This window comes from Cetorhinus maximus, chromosome 20 (assembly GCF_964194155.1).
Source record: "Cetorhinus maximus chromosome 20, sCetMax3.hap1.1, whole genome shotgun sequence".
NCBI lineage: Eukaryota > Metazoa > Chordata > Chondrichthyes > Lamniformes > Cetorhinidae > Cetorhinus > Cetorhinus maximus.
Window position 1 is genome coordinate 6,922,206 of NC_135898.1, and position 21,781 is coordinate 6,943,986.

Below are 21,781 nucleotides of genomic sequence, written 5' to 3' on the forward strand. Positions count from 1 at the left end.
GAAGCACAGTAGCGGCAGTGTGTACCATCTACAAGATGCACTGCAGGGATTCACCAAGGCTCCTTAGACAGCACCTACCAAACCCACGACCGCTACCATCTAGAAGGACAAGGGCAGCAGACAGATGGTAACACCATAACCTGGAAGTTCCCCTCCGAATCACTCACCAATCCTGACTTGGAACTATATCGCTGCTCCTTCACTGTCGCTGGGTCAAGATCCTGGAACTCGCTCCCTAACAGTACTGCGGGTGTACCTACACCACATGGACTGCAATGGTTCAAGTTGGCAGCTCATGACCATCTTCTCAAGGACAACTAGGGATGGGCAATAAATGCTGGCCTAGCCAGTGACACCTGTATCCTGTAAATTAATAAAAAAAGTTAGATTTTCTAATACTCTATACTGTGAGGAACACAACCAGTCCTCATGTGTTGACCTTTTTAGTTTTGGAAACTCAGTTTTATTTTTCTTTTTGGAAGGGATAACTGAGATTGATTCCAGCACCAGCCCTCCAGACATGAGCTAACAGCAGGGATGGGGTTTGCTGTTGGGCCAGGAATGGGTACACAAGCTGAGGAATCAGTCTGCCAGTGATCCAAGCGACAGTACTGTGAAATACTGCAGACACCAGAAACCTGAAATCAAAAGCTAGAATGCTGGAAATGCTCAGGCAGCTTCTGTGAAGAGAGAAAGAGAGTTCTGATGAAGGGACATCATTGGCCTGAAACATGAGCTCTGTTTGTCACCAGAGATGCTGGCTGGCCTACTGAGAATTTCCAGCATTTTCTGTTCTTGATTCGAACAACAGTGTTGTTCTTAAAGGATGAGCTGGAGATGGGTTTGGATGAAAAATAGATGCCAATGGTTGGTCACATCTGATAGTCTCTGGTGGGGCGGGTGTGAGATTTTTAAAAATTGTTTCATGGGATGCGGGCATCGCTGGCAAGGCCAACATTCATTGCCCATCCCAAATTGCCTTTGAACTGAGTGGCTTGCTTGGGCAGTTAGGAGTCAGCCACATTTCTGTGTCTGGAGTCACATGTAGGCCAGACCAGGCAAGGACAACAGATTTTCTTCCGTAATGGACATTAGTGAACCAGATGGTTTTTTTTTACAACAATCACTGATTGATTTGATCATTGACAGTTTCATGGTCACCATTGTTGAGACCAGCTTTATATCCCAAATTTTGTGAACTGAATTCAAATTTCATCAGCTGCCGTGGTGGGATTTGAACCCAGGTCTTCAGAACGTGAGCCTGGGCTCTGGATGACTAGTCTAGCAACATTGCCGCTGCATTTCCACCTCCCTGAGGAGGAGGGTCAAAGCAGCAAGGTGATGTACATGACTTTGTAGAATGTGTGACACAGAAAAACCTATTAACAGTAAAGCTCTCATCCACCCTGGCTCTCATTTTAGAGTGCACATACTGAGAGAGTGCTGCGCTCTGAGGCACCATCTTTTGGAGAAGATATTGCACCGAGGGCCCATCAGCCCTGTTCGGTGGACATAAAAGATCCCACTTGGAAGAAGAGCAGGAGGCCTCTCTTCAGTGTCCTGACCAATATTTATCCCTCAGCCAACATGACTGAAACTGATCATCTGGTCATTATCACATTGCAGTTTGTGGCATCTTGCTGTGCGCAAAGGGGCTGCTGTACTTGCTGCATTAGCATAGTGACTACAAATTAAATGTACTTCTTCATTGGTGGAAAGTGATTTGGCAGATCTTCTGGTTGGGAAAGGCACAGTAAAAATGTAAGTTTTTGTCTTCCTTTGCAGATTTGAAGGAAATGTGCCTGACAGGCCTTGCGAATCTGACCTGGCGTTCTCGGACTCAGGATGAACATCCCAAAACCATGTTTTCAAAGGATAAGGTATGATGGGCAAAGGCTTGAAGGCCAAACAGCTGCAGAGAGAGCTGACCCTGAACATACAATTCGAGGAGCTAAATGGCCTGCTCCTCGTTGTGTGCCAACCCGGAAACATTTACCCATTCCTGCCCTAAGTGCAACGCCAGTGGGCAAAACCAACCTGGCAATGGCCCAGGATCTAAATCATAGAGCAATTGTTGAGCTGTTGAAATTTGCCAGACTCTTGGTCAACTTTCCAGCTTTCAGATAAGGAGCATGGCCAGGCAGCCTGCTTGATTGGCACCCCATCCCCCATCTGAAACACTCACTCCCTCCACCACCGACGCACAGTAGCAGCAGTATGTACCACCTACAAGATGCACTGCAGGAACTCACCAAGGCCCCTTCGATAGCACCTTCCAAACCCATGACCTCTGCCACCTAGAAGGACAAGGGATGGGAACACCACCGCCTGGAAGTTCCCTTCCAAGTCACTCACCATCCTGACTTGGAAATATATCGCCGTTCCTTCACTGTCGCTGGGTCAAAATCCTGGAACTCCCTTCCTAACAGCACTGTGGATGTACCTACACCACATGGACTGCAGTGGTTCAAGAAGGTGGCTGGCTCATCACTGCCTTCTCAAGGGGCAATTAGGGATGGGGAGTAAATGCTGGCTGAGCCAGCGACACTTGCATCCCATGAAAGAATTTTTAACAATCAGAAATTCTTCTGCAATAGTTCTGAAAGGAAGTCTTGGAGATCCAATGTCATCCATTGTCCCTTCACGCCCTCCATTCAACCGGCTGCTGATTTAATTCCAGAACTTTGTCCATCAAATGGGAAGCCTGCCTTGCTTAGGCTGTATCTCGAGGCACTTGTGTTATCTCTCAGGTGTCCTAGCAACATAACTATGGTCCAGCATTACAGATCTCGTGTTTGATGATTCTGTTTAGAATGAGAAGCTGATGAAGCTTAAGACATTGCAGATTCTTTGAGCAATTGGATCTTCACAAGTAGCATTGGGCAACTTTAGGAATTTCACAGGGGCTGTTTGTGCAAAGGTTCCCCCACCTCCATCAGTATTCCTTGTTTTGAAGCAACTGGTTTCCCGCTGCCGTTCCACCCAAGCGGCTGTTCTTCATTCCAGAGTCTAGACCGTGAGTGTCAGCTGGCTGCTCAGCAAGGTGAGGTATCACAGTGGAGTCACTGCTGACACTTGTGCGTTTTCGTTTTCTGGGCTGTGATGGGGTTGCAAGGGCTGTTGTACAACGAATGTTGATCCAGAGTGGGGCATGGAGCTAACGTCTCACTGAGATCAGATGTAAAACCCTGACTGTGGAATAGCTGCAGTAATTTGTCTCAGTCCTGAGCAAGGATTGAGTCTGGGACACTCGCTGTCTGAGTGCAGCAGGTGACAGGAACCTTTCTGGTCTGTGACTGGCCAGTAAAGTCCGCTTGTAACTTGAATCCTTGGTCATTTTTGAATTCTGTCCCCTGAGGGCCAATATTTTCATTGAAAATATCAAAGGCCAATGCCTAAAAATGCTGCCGAAACACCTATAGCGCCACAAATGATATCTGCCAGAGAGAAAAGGGAAACCACTTGCAGTCAGCTGGGGCTGGGAGGGGGAAGCTTCTCAAAATATTTGGGACACAGAGATTTGAAGCCGTTCTTGTTGTGACTCTCTTGCTGGTGGTGTTGTCCCTGAAGAGACCCTCCATCACCCAACCTCAGAATAGTAGTTTTGGCCATCCAAGTTCCTGCAGCGTCAACAGCTTGCATTCGCACAGCACGTTTAATGCACCTAATTGAGTCTCAGGAGGAGCTGCATAGGAGATAGGTTGTATAGAGGAATCTTAAAATTAGGAGAGAGAGAGAGAGAGAGGTGGGTAGGTTTAGAGAGGGATTTCCAGAGCTTGGGGAGAGGCAGCTGAATGCACAGCAGCCAGAGGCAGAGTAGTTAAAATTGGGGATGCACAAGAGGCCAGAATTGGAGGAATGCAGAGATCTCGGAGGAATCTCAGGCTGGAGGAGATTACAGAGGAAGGAACGGGCAAGGCCATGCAATGCCTTAGAGCCTAAAATTTTTATTTGCCCCAGTATTAACTGAATTGTTCGAAGCTTGATTCGTAAAGCAGAATGTGAGGACAGAAAACTAACTGTGGGATCAGTCCACAAACTGGCTCCCTCCTCTTTCTACACCCCCACCTCCCCTCCACAACCCCAGGGTTCAGGGGTTCAAATAATTTTAAAGTAGCAATATCTAAAAACAATTACTGCATGAAAATGGTCGCTGGGTCAAAATCCTGGAACTCCCTCCCTAACAGCACTGGGTGCACCTACATCACATGGCCTGCAGCGGTTCAAGAAGGCAGCTCACCACCACCTACTTAGGGGCAACTAGGGATGGGCAATAAATGCTGGCCCAGCCAGTGAAGCCCATATCCCATGAATTAATTTTAAACAAAACAGTCACCTTTCATTTAAGAGGCTGATGGGGTTAGGGAGGAGAAGGGGCGTGTGCAGAACCTGCTCCTGACCCACTCTTCCAGACCTGCCACTATGACACGTGTACTCTCACAAAGCAAGGAGGGGAGACGGTGGTGCAGTTGGTCATGTCACTGGACTAGGAATCCAGAGCCCCAGTCTCCTGCTCTGGGGGGCACAGGTTTGAATCTGGAACTTTAATTCAATTCATAAATCTGAAATATAAAGCCACTATCAGTAATGGTGACCACGAAACTCTCATCAATGGTCGTAAAATCCATCTGGTTCACTAATGTCCTTCGGGAAAGGAAGTCTGCCGTCCTTACCTGGTCTGGCCTACATGTGACTCCAGACCCACAGCAATGTGGTTGACTCTTGGCTGTCCTTTGAAATAACCTAGCAAGCCACTCTGCTCAAGGGCTATTAGGAATGGGCAGTAGGTGCTGTCCTTGCCAGTGACACCCGCAACACATGAAAGAGTAAAAAACCTGCAACTGCACCTTATGGCCACATGAAGCCTTGCCCCTTAGACAGAGACTGTGGGACACACTGTCTGACGAGGGAGGAGAGGTGAGTTGAATTGCCAGTGACATGATGAATCCTTGATTCTGCTTGGGTCTTGAAATGTAATGTTCAGCGTTTGGTTTTTATTTCTCGCCTGTTGTCTGATGAGCGGTACGAGGTTTCAGTTTGACCCCACGTTCTTGCATCTTGCCCTGTTGTTTATCTGCAGGATATAATACCTTTCATTGACAAATACTGGGAATGTTTGACTACCCGACAGCGACCTAGCAAAATCACTTGGCCAAACAACATTGTGAAGACGATGGTGAGTGTACTCCCTATGGGAATGGGATCAAAATTGCTGCCGTGGCTTGTTTTAAAAAAGAGTAATATTGCCATTCTGCTCTGAAATGCTGTATTTTTCCTGCGTTTCACATACATCAGGTAATTGACCTGTTTTGCGATAAAGATTAAGGGTGGAATTTTAGGCCGGCAGGATTTGACGGTCCTGCTGAAGTCAGAGTCCTAAGTAACATTTCTGAACGTTGAACAATAATGGGTCGTTCCTGAGATCTCAGTTGTGCTGACTCATGATTATTTCTTGTGTTATTTCCATTTGAGTTGTGGTGCTGCCCACCGGGTCAGTTTTGTCCTCCTGAGCTTTGTGCCACATAGGCCCAGGACACTTGTCAGCAAAGCATTCCCATCCACAAGATTGTGGGCTCACATCCCAAGAGACAGGAACCCAAAACTGAAGACTGACACTCCAGCGCCATACTGAGAGTGTGCTGCGCTGTAAACTGAGGCCCCTTCTGCTCTCTGGGAAAAGGATCCCATGGCACTACTTTGAGGAAGAGGAGGGGATTTCTCCCCGGTTCCTGGTTAATATTTTCCCCTCACCGAGACAAACAGATTATCTGGTCATTATCACACTCGTTTGGAGCTATCTACTTGTGTGACCTCACGCGCACTGTCCACCCTCTTTCCCCACCTCAGCAATGCTGTGTGCTGGGTGAGGCAAAGAAATAAATCTCTTGCATCCTCTGGATGTGAATGTAGTTTCCCACTAATAGCACACTGAGATTGGTGGAACGGAAACTGAAGAAAAGCTGTGTTTTCCTGCATCCCAATATGAAGACTAACCTTGACTGGAGAGCAACAAAGGACAGGTGTGGTGAAAGGATTGAGTGAGAATGCGATGCTTTCACAAATAAATGATTAACTCTTTTTGTGAGACGAACAGACAAGTGTTGATGTTCACCCTCCCCGCTTGGGTAGTAAACTGGTAGAACTCCTTACCTACTCATGAATGAGCAGATTTTGTAACTTGCTCTGGGCCTGCGAGTGAAGGTGTAAATTTATGCCACAGCCTTTGTGATGTGTGCTGTCAGGGGTTTGCATTCCCCATCTGAACTGGGTTCTAATCTTCATTCAACACTTGATGTGCTTTTGCCCACATATACTAAGAGTTAGCTGCACTTCAGCTGCCCAACATTGCAGTTCACAAGAAGGATATGAGTCTGCCTTTCAGCTGTCACAATACTGAGTGGAGCTGGATCACTATCCTAATCTTTCATATCTCTGCTGAGTGACAACATGAGGTTAGGTGGCTAACTCAGTCTGGGCTCTGATACCATCTTGGTATGCTTGTTGGCTGAAGTGACATAAGTACACATGTAGCTTCATTGTTTGTACCGTACCCAACGTTGCTGAGTTTGTCTGTACCTAAACGAACATACGAGTGAGGAGCAGGAGTAGGCCATTCGGCCCCTTGAATCTGCTTTGCCATTCAATGAGATCATGACTGCCCTGACTCAACTCCACATTCCACCTACCCCTGATACCCCTTGACTTCCTTGTTAGTCAAGAATCTATCTACCTCTGCCTTAAAAATATTCAACAACCCTGCCTCCAACACTCTGAGGAAAAGGGTTCCAAGGACTCACAACCCTTTGAGAGAAAAAAATCCTCCTCATCTCCATCTTAGTTGGGAGACCCCTTATTTTTAAACTGTGTTCCCCAGTTCGAGTCTCTCCTACAAGGAGAAACATCCCTTCAGCACCCATCCTGTCAAGTCCCCTCAGGATCTTGTATGTTTTTATAAGATCACCCCTCATTCATCTAAACTTCAATGGATACCCCAATCCAGCCTGTCCAACCTTTCCTCTTAAGATAACACCCACACACACACACACACACACACACACACACACAACCCCTCCCCCCACCCCCACCCCCACCCCCAGGTATCAGTCAAGTGAGCCTTGTCTGAATTGCTTCTAATGCATTTATATCCTTTCTTAAATGAGGAGACCAAAGCTGTGTACACATGACAGAGGTGCATCTGTCTGCCCGCCTGTATTACTGCCCTGTGCGTACACACAGCCAGCCTTGGTTCCCAGATCAGCAGTAGCTTGAATTTGTCTAACCTCTTTCATGTCGTAACATGTTGCAAGATGCTTCACAGCAGCAAAATCAGACAAAAAAATGACATTGAGCCAAAGAAGGAGACATGAGATGGGGTGACCAGAAACATGATCAGAATGTCTTTGAGGAGGAAGAATTTATTTAAGAAATTGCTGATGTTGAAGGCACTGCTGCCAATGGTGGAGTGAAGGAACTAGGGGATGCACCAAGTGTATCTCATTGCAGATTTCTTCCTTGTGCTCAGCATTAGAACTTGTTAAACTTTACCCATTGTGGTGATTAGCACAGTCTTCAAAGAATGCACTTCATCATCACCTGGGTTCTTACCATCTGGGGTGAAGAGCCACACTGAACAACCAGTGTATCTGAGAAGCAGAACAAACAACCGTTGGCATGTTTGAAGGCAGGTGTTGTGAGGGGGTATGAAAAGCTTTTTTTTTTGCATTGTTCACCATTCAGTTGTTGCATTTGGGATAAATTGTGGAACCTGTAACCGATTTTGGATGTCCCTGAAATTTCAGACCAAAGAGCGGGATGTGTTCCTGGTGAAGGAGAATCCAGATCCTGGTAGCAAGGACCCACAGGAAGAGTACCCTAAGTTTGGGCTGCTAGACCAGGTAAGAGCCCTGCTCCAAGTCAGGAGATGAGAGGTGCAATTGCATGTCGGCAAAGTGAAGACACCATCAAAGCGGTGCCAGTCATCAGAGCAAAGCTTGTGCACTCAACAACAAACCATTGGCTCGATAAAACTGTGTCTCTGCTTAGTTCAGTTACTCCATTTTGCATTGGCTTTTAAACTTTTTAACCTGAGACTATGTAAAATAGCTTCCTTGCTTGAAACATTATTGATGGATTTCTAGTGGCATCCAGCGCAGGAAAGCATATTCATGTGGCAGGAAATGAGATTCGCTGGATGGATTTCTGGAATGAGAGGGTTCTCCTTTTAAGGAGAGATTGAGTAGAATGGGACCTGGATTGTCTGGAGTTTGGGAGATTGTGAGGCGATCTGATTGAAACATATAAAATTCTTCAAGGGTTTGACAGGGTGGACACTGAGCAGCTGCTTACCCGAGCAAGGAAGGGATCTCGACCAATGCGTCAGGGTACCAGAATAAGGGATAAAAGCAAAATACTGCAGATGCTGGAAATCTGAAACAAAAACAGAAAATGCTGGGAAAACTCAGCAGCATCTGTAGAGAGAAAAACAGAATTAATGTTTCAAGCCGTATGACTTCTTCAGAGTTCTGAAGAAGAGTCACACAGACTCGAAACGCTAACTCTTGTTTTTCTCCCCACAGATGCTGTCAGACCTGCTGAGCTTTGCCTGTATTTTCTGTTTTTGCCTCAGAATAAGGGATCGGCCATTTCACACACAGACGATGAGGAATTTCTTCACTAAGAGAGTTTCAGATCTTTGGGATTCTCTCCCCCAGAGAGTTGTGGATGCGCCATTGTTGGGTGCATTAAAGACAGATCAGTTGATTTTTGGTGCTTCAGGGGGATTGAGGGGTATGGAGATCGGGTGGCAAGATGGAATTCATGTACAAGTTCAGCGATGATCTTATTGAACGGCAGTGCAGTTTCAAGGGGCCTCATGGGCTACTTCTGTTACTTGTGTGCTGTGAAATTTGGTGCTGTGAAATTTGGTGCTGTGCAGCAGTTATAAGACAATGGGAGGTTTTTGTTGGGTATCAAGTTTATGGGAGCAGCTTGCAACATGAAATTATTTCTTTAAACATGAGCAAGGTTAAAAAAAAACTGAATAGATTGTATTCATATTCAAACTCTCCATGTAATTTTCATGTTTTGTCTTTGACAGGTGCTTTGTGGGTATTTTTTTAAAAGTTGATGAATAGATAAGCATCCCCTATGTTGCTGCACCCTTCAGCTGAGAGATCTGTGACACAAGAGCAGTTCCTTCCAATGTTCACCATGTTCAATGCAGATAATAATTAACAAGCTCAAGGGAGTATATTTTAGTTAGTCCCTCCCCTGCTTTTTCAAATGAGTGCAGTTCTGAAGTATAACTGACTTCAATGTTACTGCACTGCTTCGTAACTAAATTGCTTTAAATATTGCAACAGTGAAGTTGATTCTTTTCTATGTCACAAAGCATTAGAGTATTAAACATAAAAGGTAATGGAGGGATGGTGGAGTAAGAGGAGAAATGCAGGAGTAAGTGTGCAAATATTTTCTTTGTGACCAGTTGCTTTACAGAGCAGTCTTTGTGTATTTGGATTCCATTCCCTCTTCATCAGTTCTAAGGTTCTCTGTGGTCACTGTCATGGGCTAATCCAGACCATTCTGCTGTCTGAATTGACCAGGAAATGAGCTTCTGACCCCTCACCCTCTATCTCAAAGACTGCCTCTGTAATATTGCCCCACTCTGCCCTGCCTCAGCTTATCGGCTGCTGAAGCCCTCCCCCAATGCTTGTTTACCTCCAGTTTTGACTATTCCAGTGCTCTCCTGGCCGGCCTCCCATCTTCCACATTCCATAAAATTAACATCACCCAAAACTATTGTGCCCATAACCAAAGGTGTACTAAGTCCCACTCATCCATCACCCTGGTGCTTGCTGACCGACACTGACTGCTATTTGGTACGATCACTGAGACCGTAAACTTTCAAACAAATTTGAAATCCCCATTATCTACTGAAACAATAAAGCTACAAGATTCAATGTTTAAAATACAGATAGATTTTACCAGACAAGAAGCAAATGAAGCCAACACTATGAAATAAACAGTCTTAAGGTGAATACACTCCTTATACCTTACATCGAAAAGCAGAATATAACACAATCACATTTACAGAAAATGCTGGAAAATCTCAGCAGGCTTGGCAGCATCTGTGGAGAGAGAAACAGAGTTGACATTTCGAGTCGAGCTCTTTCAGCTCTGAAGAAGGTTCATACGGACTCGAAACGTTAACTGTTTCTCTCTCCACAGATGCTGCTAGACCTGCTGAGCTTTTCCAACATTTTTTGTTTTTGTTTCAGATTTCCAGCATCATTTTGCTTTTTTGGACTAAAACTTTCAAGTGAACCTTCACTTCCCCTCGCCACGAGGCTCACCCTCGCCAAGAAAGCCCTTGGCTCCTTATCAGATTCTTGAAGGTTATCCACTTCCCTGGGACCAAACCCATGTGTCACAGCTCTCAGGAAGTCTCAGCGTTCCTGCTATCCTTTGAGATTTGACCTTACTTAGGGTCCTTCCACAAGCCTCCAGCTCAACGACCCTGCACTGCTCCCTCAGAACCTCATGATGTGGACCCTCCAGCACAAGCCTGGGCTTCACTGCAGGCAGGCTTAGTGACTCCACCTCAGAAATACTTGTGATTTCTGACGGCCCTTTTCCTTCTCTCCAGCTGCTTTTCAGCCCTGAGCAGACGGTCTATCTCAGTCTGCCTACTGAACTGAGTGGCTCACACCCACTAACTTGGTGGCTTTCAGCTGCAGCCCCAAAGACCTTCTGGTGACAAGCCACGTATAATTTCACTGAATTACAGCCCAGGCTCCACCCTGAATCACTCACGCCTAAGGCAAGAGAGGCTAGTTGAGACGGCCATTGGATATTTACAATAATTCGCCTTCAGCTTTGAAATCAAACCTCTTGACCCTGAAGCCTGCATTAATAATTCATCTTTCTGATTAAGGCAGGACAATACAGCTCAGACACCCTGTCTCCAGTTGTCCTGCAGTTTAATAGCTGCCCCTCTTCTATTCAGACCTTATTAAATAAACACAGATTACCTTGATCTGTAATTAACCCAGGCATGTTTGTTTTGAATTTAGTTTAAGGTTGTTAATTTCTTAACCAGGCTTTTCCATTTATCTTATTTAAATGGAGAGAAGCTTCAGAATGCTTCAGTGCAGAGGGATCTGGGTGTCCTTGTGCATGAATCGCTGAAAGCTAGTATGCAGGTATAGCAGGTAATAAGGAAGGCAAATGGAATGTTGGCATTTATTGCGAAAGAAATAAAGTATAAAAATAGGGAAGTGTTGTTGCAACTGTATAAGGCATTGGTGAGCCCGCACCTGGAGTACTGTGCACGGTTTTGGTCCCCTTAGTTGAGGAAGGATGCAGTTGCATTGGAGGCGGTTCAGAGGAGGTTCACTAGATTGATTCCAGAGATGCGGGGCTTGTCTTATGAGGAGACATTGAGCAGTTTAGGCCTATACTTGCTAGAGTTTAGAAGGATGAGAGGAGATCTAATTGAGATATATAAGATGCTAAAAGGGATAGACAAAGTAGACATGGAGCGGATGTTTCCCTTTGTGGGACATTCTAGAACGAAGGGCCATAGTTTTAGGCTAAGAAGTAGTAGATTTAAATAAGAGATGAGGAGGAATTACTTTTCCCAAAGGGTCGTGAATCTGTGGAATTCTGTGAATCTGTGGGATGCTGAATAAATTTAAGGAGGGGATAGACAGATTTTTAATTAGTAACGGGTTGAAAGGTTATGGGAAGACGGCGGGAAATTGGAGTTGAGGCCGAAATGAGATCAGCCATGATCGTAATGAATGGCGGGGCAGGCTCAAGGGGCTGAATTGCCTACTCCTGCTCCTAGTTCTTATGTTCTGTTCTTATATTTTACACTTTAATTCAGGCAACCAAAAGTTTTACCTCTAAAATATTAATATAAACCATGAAACTAGATGATTGTGACACAGTCCATCAACACCTCAATTTTAAAATTCTCTTCCTTGTGTTCAAATTCCTTGGTGGCATCGCCTCACATCTTCCAACCTTTAAAACACTATAAAAACTCTGCATCCTCCACTAACTTTCACGGCAGGATTAAAAATATGTCACTTGAAATGGTGATGTGCTTTAAATAGTTTAAAAGAGAGCGTTGTGGTCTGCTATAGAATGTTATAGTTCCATAGGAGGTCATTCAGCATGTCGTGCTTATGCCAGCACAGCTGGATATCTGAACTCTGTGGTGTGTGCTGCTCTACTGAAACTGCCTTGCTGCTTGAAACTCTCTCTTGTAGGATCTTTCTAACATTGGTCCGGCCTACGACACACAGAAACAAGGCGGCTCCTTGACCCCAGGAAGCAACCTCAATGGTATGTTGATGACTTCAGTACTGAGCTGCTCTCAATTTGAGTTTCGAGTGAATCATTGGCGTGAATGTATCTTTTGGCTTTGTCATGTTCAGTTGGATTTGTCCACCAGTTTGTTACGCTGTGACAAATCTTCAACTAACCTCTCAATGCGCATGACTTTTTGAAAGAGATTTGTAAATAAAATACAGTTAACTAGACAGAGGAACGTGTAAAACTCATGGGATGCTGAATTATTTGCATTAAATATGTAATTGGTAGTGACCTTATTTGTGCTCAGTTGTAGGGAAAGCCATTTTTTTTAGAAGCGTTAATTTTGAATCCATCGATAGAAGCCACCAATCTTATGGTCCCTATGTATTGGCAAGGTTTGCTATTCTGATTGTTCACAAGTTGAATCTCCAATTATCTGCAAGTGTTTGTCCCACTCCAGGCAGGAACCTGTTGACCTAATGAATGCAGGGGCAAAGCTAATGAAAATTAATTTTAAAAAAAGACCGTTTTAAAAAGCTATTGATAGCGTGCAGTAAGTAAGCAAGGCACAAGTCAGGTGTGTGATGGAATACTCCCCACTTGCCTGGATGAGTGCAGCTCCCACAGCACTCAAGAAGCTTGACACCGCCCAGGGCAAAGCAGCCCGCTTGATTGGCACCATATCCAAAATCATTCACTCCCTCCACCACTGATGCACAGCAGCAGCAGTGCGTACCATCTACAAGATGCACTGCAGGAATTCAGCAAGGCTCCTTAGACAGCACCTTCCAAACCCACAACCACTACCATCTGGAAGGACAAGGGCAGCAGATAGATGGGAACACCACCACCTGGAAGTTCCCCTCCAAGTCACTCACCATCCTGACTTGGAAATATATCACCGTTCCTTCACTGCCGTGGGTCAAAATCCTGGAACTCCCTTTCTCACAGCACTGTGGGTGCACCTACACCACATGGACTGCAGCGGTTCAAGAAGGCAGTTCGCCACCACCTTCTCAAGGGCAACTAGGAATGAGCAATAAATGTTGGCCCAGCCAACGAAGCCCACACCCCGTGAATGAATAAGAAAAAGTGTGCTTAATGCCCTCATAAGATTCTGTATTTTTATGAAGAAAAATGGATCAACTGGCAGGAGCGGGTGAGATTGTCACCTTTTAGTGTTCAGGCCCTGTGTGAGAAAGTGGAGCTCCTGATACCTGTCATTCGCTGTCAGATACCCAATGCCACGCGTCCAGAAGCAGCCTGAGAAATGAGCGTTGATTGGAGCAGTATCTCTGGGTGTGCAGAGGGTTAGAGAAGGTAGCCAGTGTATACTCTGTCAAGCTCCTCGCTGATTCATTCACCATACGATCAGGTGGTTTTTGAGCATTTTTTTTCAGAGAAGATGTTTTGAAAGTCAATAGTTGACTCCCGCTCCCGCTCGATGGAGCATCCCAGCCAGTCCACTGCCTTTCCCTTTTTCATTCCAGGATATAAAATGGCAAAAGCCCAAATTCCCTGCCTTCCAGTTCAGTCCTATTAGATGAAACTTTTCTATCCTACTGTGCCTCATTCATCATGCAAGAATAGGTTATTTCCTGGCTGTTGTTTCCAAGAAAAAAAGGTAGTGAGTTGGGAACATGATTCAATGGAAAAAGGACCAAGGTCTGTTCCATTTCTTCTGTCATCTTAGTTGTCAGGATGCAATGACCAGGGACTTAGCATCTGATCATGTCAATCAATCTCTATCAATTAATCAACACCAGAACCAGACATGAGGCAAGGAAAACCCCCACTGCCGAAAAGTTTGGGGAATCGTTGGTCCAAAGTTACCTGTTGTTTTCAAGCTTACCCAGTCTGCTTTTAAAAGTCCAGTTTCTGCGTGGCATAGAGTCTTTGAAGTGTTTTCTATTGATACTGAAGTGCAGAATAGTTGATAAAATTTTGCTACTTGTGTATTTATTTGGACATTGCTGAAATGAAAGTATCTTTCCATCTGTTATGCCCCCAGAGATGTTGCAGTGCAACCAGCCTTGGCCATTGATGCAGCAGTCAAGTGATAAAAGATCACTGCTTCAGCTAGCTCTCTAAGAGCCAAGTGACGTGTTTGGCTATCTGCAATACTTGGGTGGGGTTTGAGGTAGCTATCTGCCTGCTGAGCTCGAGGTGGGCCACCCTTAACTGCTGCAGGTGCCTTCTCCACTCAGAGTTGGAAGATGCAGAGGGAAGGTGGGTGGGTTGCTTGGGTCTCCTGCTACGCTTGTGCGCAGCGGGAAGTTCAGTGGGAGCACTGGGCAGTGCTGTCCACTGGTACAGGAGCATTCTGCTAGTGAAACATTGAGTGTAGAAAATGAGTTTCGTGATCAAAAAAGCGCTAATGCATAAGAGTTCATAGTTGGTGCATGTGTTGTCCTCAGACTATACAAATGCATGCTTTGACCTCTCTTCCAGGTGGACCTTCATTTGCAGGTGAAAGTTTGTGTCTTAAGAAATGCTGTAACTTAAGTATTTGTACCTGGCTTAAAACGCTTGATGTTTAGCGATTTGCAGTGTATTTTTTTGAAAATACCTTTGCTATTTTTCTCCTCTGATCTGAACTGGGCAAAATGTGGCACTTGTGCAGGGGAGGAGAAGTGCTTTTTATATTATGCATTAAGACAAGCACAGGCTACGATTAAATGCTGCATGGACTGCTTGCACGTGATGTGAAGCAAGCCACATTTACCTGTTTGGAATTTTAAATTAGGGCAACGTTTCATGGCCAAAGATTTTAAAATGGGTGTGAAGGTAACGGTCAAGTTTCTGTTGCAGCACGCTTTTGATACTTGCCCAGTTCAAATCAGACGAGCCAGTTCAACTGGAGTTTTGAGTGGGTGGTACTGGTGATGGAAATGTTCTTGTCTTTGCCATCTTGAGCTTTAGGTAGTGAGCATCCTGAAAGCTGCATACTCGAGAGCATTAAAAATATAAGTTGCACCCAGTTGTTGTCACAGGGAGGGGAGGTTGGATTGTCTGTGATGTTGATCACAGTACAGCTGCAATGAGTAGCATAGCCCAGGTGAGTTAACGCAAAGTAGGTCCAATTCCGGCACTGGTGCCACCTTTAAATGCATTGGATTTCAAACTGTCCACTTCTGTGTGCAACATCCTTCCTCCCTCGGTTGACTGCATTCTAGTTACTCTCTTGATTATTATTTCTGCTTTCTCCCTTCCCCAGCAACAGTTGCTTCTTTCTCGTGTCTGTTCGTTGAGTGGCTGAGTGGGGTATGGAACTGCGATGTTCCTCCCCCAGGTTGGGCTGAGTGCAAGGGGGCAGTGTGATGACTGCAATTGGGCATTAGCACCCTTCAGCAGAAAGCATAGAGAATCCGCCACAGCAGGGTTTTCGTTCCTGACCCCAACTTAAAAAAAAAAGTCTAAACATTGGACAAGATCGGGGTGCCAACTTGGCACTGGCACCCTCTGGTCAAAGCAGCCAATTTTGCCCATGTAAGCTTTCAAGTGAGGCATGGTCTCCCGAGTTGGTACTGGAGAACAGCCAGCATTGTCGACATTATTCCTTGGTGTCATGGAGCAGGCACCAGTGTGTTGGTGTCGAGGCTCGCAACCCCCATTGTGGTCGCTGGGTGGAGCTCTTGCTATTTCCTCACGCAGAGCCTGTGCTGAAGCGTTGGTCTCATGTAAGAGAAGCAGTCCCACTTGAAGCCGGCAAGTCCTTGGGTATTTAGGGCCCTGGCTGGGTGCTGCTGCTAACTGAACACAACAGGCTCACAAGTGAGAATCGTGGCTTCACCATTTGTGTTTGCAGGGCGTCTCAGTGGTGCGGCATGCAGTGACGGGACTGGGGGTCGGGCCCGTGACTCCACGCAAGGTGAGTTAACAATATCCGCTGGAACTGCCTGGGGATAGGTGGGCGGTTGGGGTGGCTGGGAATGGCAGGGGGAGTGGATGGATTATGCATTGTGTTTCAGGTATTCGCCCTGCCCTCGGCATTTCCAAACGTAGCTGAAATTGGACGGGGACAGTATCGGCTGCTGCACAGAGTCTTGGATAAAGATTAACAAAAGAGTTTGAGCTGATGAGTTTGAACTAAGTTCGAGTTAATCCTTATTCCTAAACTACTTCCAAATTGAGAAGAATTTGTCCACCATCTCTAACTCTTGATGATTTGGGCTGGAAACTGGAACTGTCAGACTGATGGGAGGAGATAGTCCATTGCGGGTGAGGGAGTTGTGTAGATGGCTTCAGCCCTGCGTCAAACCTATGCTACATTTGTTTTGACTTTCATCCACAACTAGTCTTCTGGGTTGAGCAAAAAATGATAGAACGTTTCTGTAACTTGGTACATCTATTTGAAAGCGCCCTCCTTTAGTCTCTTTTCCATCTGCAGCTGCAGGAGGTGCAATTTCGTGCATCTGTAGTCTTGTCCTTAACTTTGTTGCTGCACAGGGTATTATGTACAGTATATGTTCATGTAAGATGGCCTTTGAGTGAACTCGAGCGTGTTTTTGTCAACATTTTTGTGTGGAATATTTGTTCTGCCATTTGTCTTCCACACGTACACCTGTAAAATTGTGCTTGATACCAAGGGTGATGCATAGTTAATTCCCCATGACAGTTCATGTAAAAGTTGGTGTCAAGTTAAGATCTCACCCTGTCTGTTTCAGTGCTTGTCTGTCTTTATCAAAGAGGGAGGAATGTAACTGATGTGTAATTAAGGGTACTCATGTCAGAAGAAGGGTTTGTAGCAAGTAAATAAATGCTGGCCCAGCCAGCGAAGCCCACATCCTGCGAATGAATAAAGAAAGGAAGTGCAAAAGCTGGATTGTAATATATTTTCAAAGCAGCAGAACACCCTTCTGTTGTTCTCTTTTCTGAGCAGTAAATTATTGATGCCTAAATTAACCAAGTTAGCTGAATTTAGTGTAAATAAAGAGTTAATGAAATGGAACTAACGGTTTATTCTCAGTCTGATAATGCAGTGTTTATGTACAGCTGGTGCCTTTAGATATCTGTCTTAGGAAACAAGCACTAGAAAAATGTTCACCTGGGGAGGGGAATTGCTTTGAAGAATTTGACTCTCAGTCTACAATCTCCCCATTGTGGTCTAGCGAAGACGGACCTGAATATTTTCAGGCTTTTTTTAAAGTAACTCTTCAAACGTCCTTTATGAAACAAATGCATTGGAAATGCTGGTAGTGGGAAGTGATGAGGAGGCATTTGGAGTGAAGAACAGTTGTTGATTGTATTCTGTGTTAGTCAATATCTGCGCTTGGAGTTTTATCCTTAAACTGGGCTGTGCACAGCTTGAACTGGGGGATAATTTTTGCTTCCCCCACCCCATGCCGAGATTCACTGCTCTTCCTGTACTCCCTAACTCCTGCTCTCCATTTTCTTTCCTGTTCATGTTTTCATGTTTAGCCATACTCTTCACCTTAGTCATATGGCCTTGGACACAAGGCCACTTCTTTAGATCCTTCAACAGCTGCATTCTCTCCCTCTTTTCTGCCCTCTTTTCCTTTTGTCCCTGTTTGGGAAAAACACTTTGCCCCCAAGTCATCTAGAATAACATGTCAGCATCATCCTATTTTTTTCCCTTAAATGTATTTTCAAACTCCAAACAGGCTAGCTTTCAGCCCACGTTGTTATGTCTGGATCCATCACTCCACTCGACATCTCTCCCTCCCTCCTTTGCCTTTATTCCCATCTAAAACCTTACTCTCTCCTATGCCAGTCGTTCCCTTAAGTTTGAGAATCGCATATTTGAATAGACTTGGCATTCAGTGGTTTAGCCGTCCATCATCAGATCTTGCTAAACTTCATCAAACTCTGCCAGACTCCCATCCACTACTCTATCCCATTGATCCTGGATTCTAATCTTCATTACCAACCGCTTCCTTAACCCCTTCACCTACAAGCCTGAGGAGCATGTGGATAATTTATCACTAATATTGAGAATATCTGTCAGATGTTTAGCTGAATGATCCCCCCCACTCTCCCACCCCTATTCCAACAAGCCAAGCCATCGTATCCTCTAAGGCTACGTCTGTGTCTTGCTTCTCTGTTATCTCCCCCTCACATTCTCTTTCAGTTCATTCTGCCAGTGGAAACCTATGTCCTGTTCCCTTAACTTCAGCTTCCACTGAACTGCAGACAGCCCCATTTCCCTACCTGGGGCCCACATTAGCTGATTTGTGAATGGTTCCTTCTCTTCAGGTACTGTCCCACTCTGTCATGACCACCTCTTCAAAAGAAACTCCCTCAACCTGTCTGGTCTTGAAAGCGATTACTCCATATCCAACTACCCTTGTCTCTTCAACGTCACCTCCCATACCCTTCAACTTGATGTTTGAATCTCTCCAATTGCGTTTCCACCTCTACGACAGCACCGAAACTACCCCAGCCAAAGTCACAAATGGCATTCTCTCCTTGAGCTTCTCAGCATTTTTGTGCAGTTGGCTGACACCATTCTTCTACAACACCTCTCCTCACTTGTCCAATTCAGTCAGACTGCCCTAACTCTAGCCTGACTGCTGTATCTCCAGCTATGGTTTCTGTCTTTGCACTTCTGCACTGTTGCCTCAAGTACCCCGAAAAGGATCTATTGTTAGCTCTTTTTCTTAATCTATATCCTGCTCCCTTGATGATATAATCTATAGACTTGGGGATCAGTGGATTCACCCAGCTCTAAATAACCCCCATACCTCCCAACTTCTCCACTACTTGTGTGGTGGAACAGCTTACCCGACATCTAGTCTTGGTTGAGCTGCAGTATCTTTGAGTTAAGCATTGGTGAAACCAAAAGCCATTGCCTTTGCCTCCATTCCATCCCCGTGCCCTTGATTCCACCTTGCTCACTGGCAATTGTCTCAAACTCAACCCGATTCAGCCCTGAATTGGGTTTGTAACCCCCGTATCCATGAAAAAGACTTTCTGTCTCTGCCCTTACTTCAGCTCATTTGTTGCAGAAACTCTCATCCAACTGTTTGTTGCCTCGAAACCCTGTTTTTACAAAAGCTTTCTGGCTGTCCTCTGTCCTTCATAGGCTACAGCTCATTCAAAATATAGCTGCTTGTATCCTATCCCTCACCAAGTGCCCATTGACCCATCACATTTGTCTTTGCTGGCTTGCATTCACTCCAAACTCCCTCAATACCAAGTTTAAAAATCTCATCCATGTGTTTAAATCCCGTTCGTGCCTCTTTATCAGTAGCCTTCTCCTGGCCTACAGGCCCTTCCTCTGACTCTGGCTTCTTGTGAATAAACCCCCAATTCACCCTACCATTGGAGGCTGTGCCATCAGGATCACAAGGCTCTGGAATTGCTTCTATGAATTCCACTTCCCCATGTCTCCTTCCTCCCTGAGGTCCTTCCACAAAATCCACCTATCCAAAGCAACTTGATGATAATCCCGTACAATGCCCTTGTCTTTGGCTCAACACCCCTTTAATTTTTTAGCTGAATGCATCTCTTGTGAAGTTCCCAAGAATATTTTCCTGCATTAAATATGCTGTATAATTGAAGAGCTTTTTAGAGTACAGCACTGGTTCTGTCCTGTATCTTAGAGGACACCTCTTTGAATGGGGTAATGCAGCAGTTGATTCACACGTAGGATAAGCATCTCCTTTGCATGGGTGATACAGGACAGACAGTGTCCCTTTCTGCAAATTTGGGAGTTGTCCATGAGCAGCATGAGGGGTGAGCTATTGGTCTCGCATTATGAATTGTACGTGGCATGAACCTATTGTGGAAGGACATCTGAATAGAGCTTCAGAAGTGCAGAGAGGAATGTTGCCATTGCAGCTGTACGTGTTTGAAAAGATGTCAGCATATTAAAAATTATTGCACCGGATGGAACTTGACTGTGAGGACTAAGTGATTAAAGAGAGCTCAGTTTCTGCTAGTGTAGTGGGTTCACTTTCCAATTCTGCAAGTTTCTGTTTTCTGTGCAGCCTCTGCGCCTTTGTGCTTTCCCCTGAGAAAAGCTGCAGAAACAAATACACCTGCAAACAATGCAAAGCAGAATGCAGCTGGTGCTTCAAGAATTCCTGTGCTTCTCAAAAAAAACAGTTACACCCTGACTTGCATCCTTTATTGCTTTGCAGACCGTTACTGCCAGAATTTAGCACAGATGCTAAAGGAATATTAAAGCTGCCCATATCTTGGTGCCTCCACTGCAAAGACTTGCTGAGGGTGGGAATGGTTCACTGAACTGGCTGTCATTTCCTGAGCATAACTTACCTTGTCAGAGATCTGGAAATCTGAGCTTGACTTAGACATTGACAACATGATGTTAACGTTTGGGCAGCATCTGAAAATTAATTTTAAAAACCTGTTGGTTGAAAGCCACAGGTTACCCTTCCATGTGTCGTTCTCTGGTCTTGACAGTTTTAAGTGGTAACCCGCTGTATGGGTCGAAGCAAACCCTCAGCAGTCCTGTGACTGTAAGCCGCAGAGTTGAGCGGTCACAGTGATGAGTGTAATAATTATATAATGGGACTGGACAGAAATCACTTGGGTAGTTAAAGCCCTGATACCAAGTGGGCTTCGGAAGAAATGCCACTGCACATACCATTACTGTTTGATTGACTACGCTCGCACTGTATAACTAGGCTACACTGAAAGGTCAGGCCCTGGAATTGCACCTTATTTAATGTAAATAGACCAATGATGAGCAGATTTAGCCTCCCCTATACCAGTATTTATTAAGAATAGATTCGTGAATACGTTAATCCGTCAGAGAGGAATTTGACACACTCAAGTCACGTTTCTAATTTCTAGGACTTGGTGTTGGAAATGGTCGACGTGAAGCGTCCATGACCAACAGTGGAACAGATCTCCGGTCTGTCAGATGAACCTTCCTGCCATCCAAACTTCTCTCTGCCTTTTTCTTTAAGTAGTTGTTCCAGTAGCCAGCTGGGCTTGCACTGTTTCCTCCTATGTTTCATAAATTTGTTTAGGAAATGTGCCATTCAGCTTTGCATTTTAAAATGGAAGTTTCTACAGTGGTAATGACTTAATTGAAGAGAAATAGTGGAGGTTTATCGGCACAATCCAACAGGGAGCATGAAACTGGATTGAAAACATGAGCGTGTTTTTTCAGTGAGAAGAGATCTGATTTGTCGGAATTAAACCCAAACGTGCAATGGAGTTGAGCTAACATTGGCAAACAATATGAATTGGTTTGGTTCTACCTCAGCACTCAACATCGAGTCTCGTCAGACATGGACTTCGGAACAACTCAAAGTGAGTTCCCTGGTTTGACATCCACACTGAACAGTCAGACAGAAAATATTTGATTTTTATTGTGGTTTTACTTTGAAAAGCAGATAGTACTGATGGAAATACTCTTTGAGCAAACATCTAATTTTATTCACTTGTTCTGTGTGAGATTCTGGCAGTAGCAGCCTTGAAGGAAAGCATAGTGAGTAATCTAGCATTGCTGTGCTGAAGTTGGTGT

The 21,781-nt window shown here is 45.0% G+C and overlaps 1 protein-coding gene across 4 annotated transcripts in view; it reads left to right on the forward strand.

The window, feature by feature from the left end:
* The window catches only part of ash2l (ash2 like, histone lysine methyltransferase complex subunit), a 40,103-nt gene that overhangs the window by 7,658 nt on the left and 10,664 nt on the right, over positions 1–21,781 (forward strand). For 2 of the 4 annotated variants that reach the window (XM_078565412.1, XM_078565416.1), the window contains 6 exons: positions 1,786–1,880; positions 5,081–5,176; positions 7,800–7,895; positions 12,276–12,351; positions 14,773–14,790; positions 16,130–16,192. In XM_078565412.1, coding sequence (XP_078421538.1) covers positions 1,786–1,880; positions 5,081–5,176; positions 7,800–7,895; positions 12,276–12,351; positions 14,773–14,790; positions 16,130–16,192 — 444 coding nt within the window. The remainder of the gene's footprint in view (positions 1–1,785; positions 1,881–5,080; positions 5,177–7,799; positions 7,896–12,275; positions 12,352–14,772; positions 14,791–16,129; positions 16,193–21,781) is intronic. The other 2 variants (XM_078565413.1, XM_078565415.1) reach the window with 2 other exon arrangements.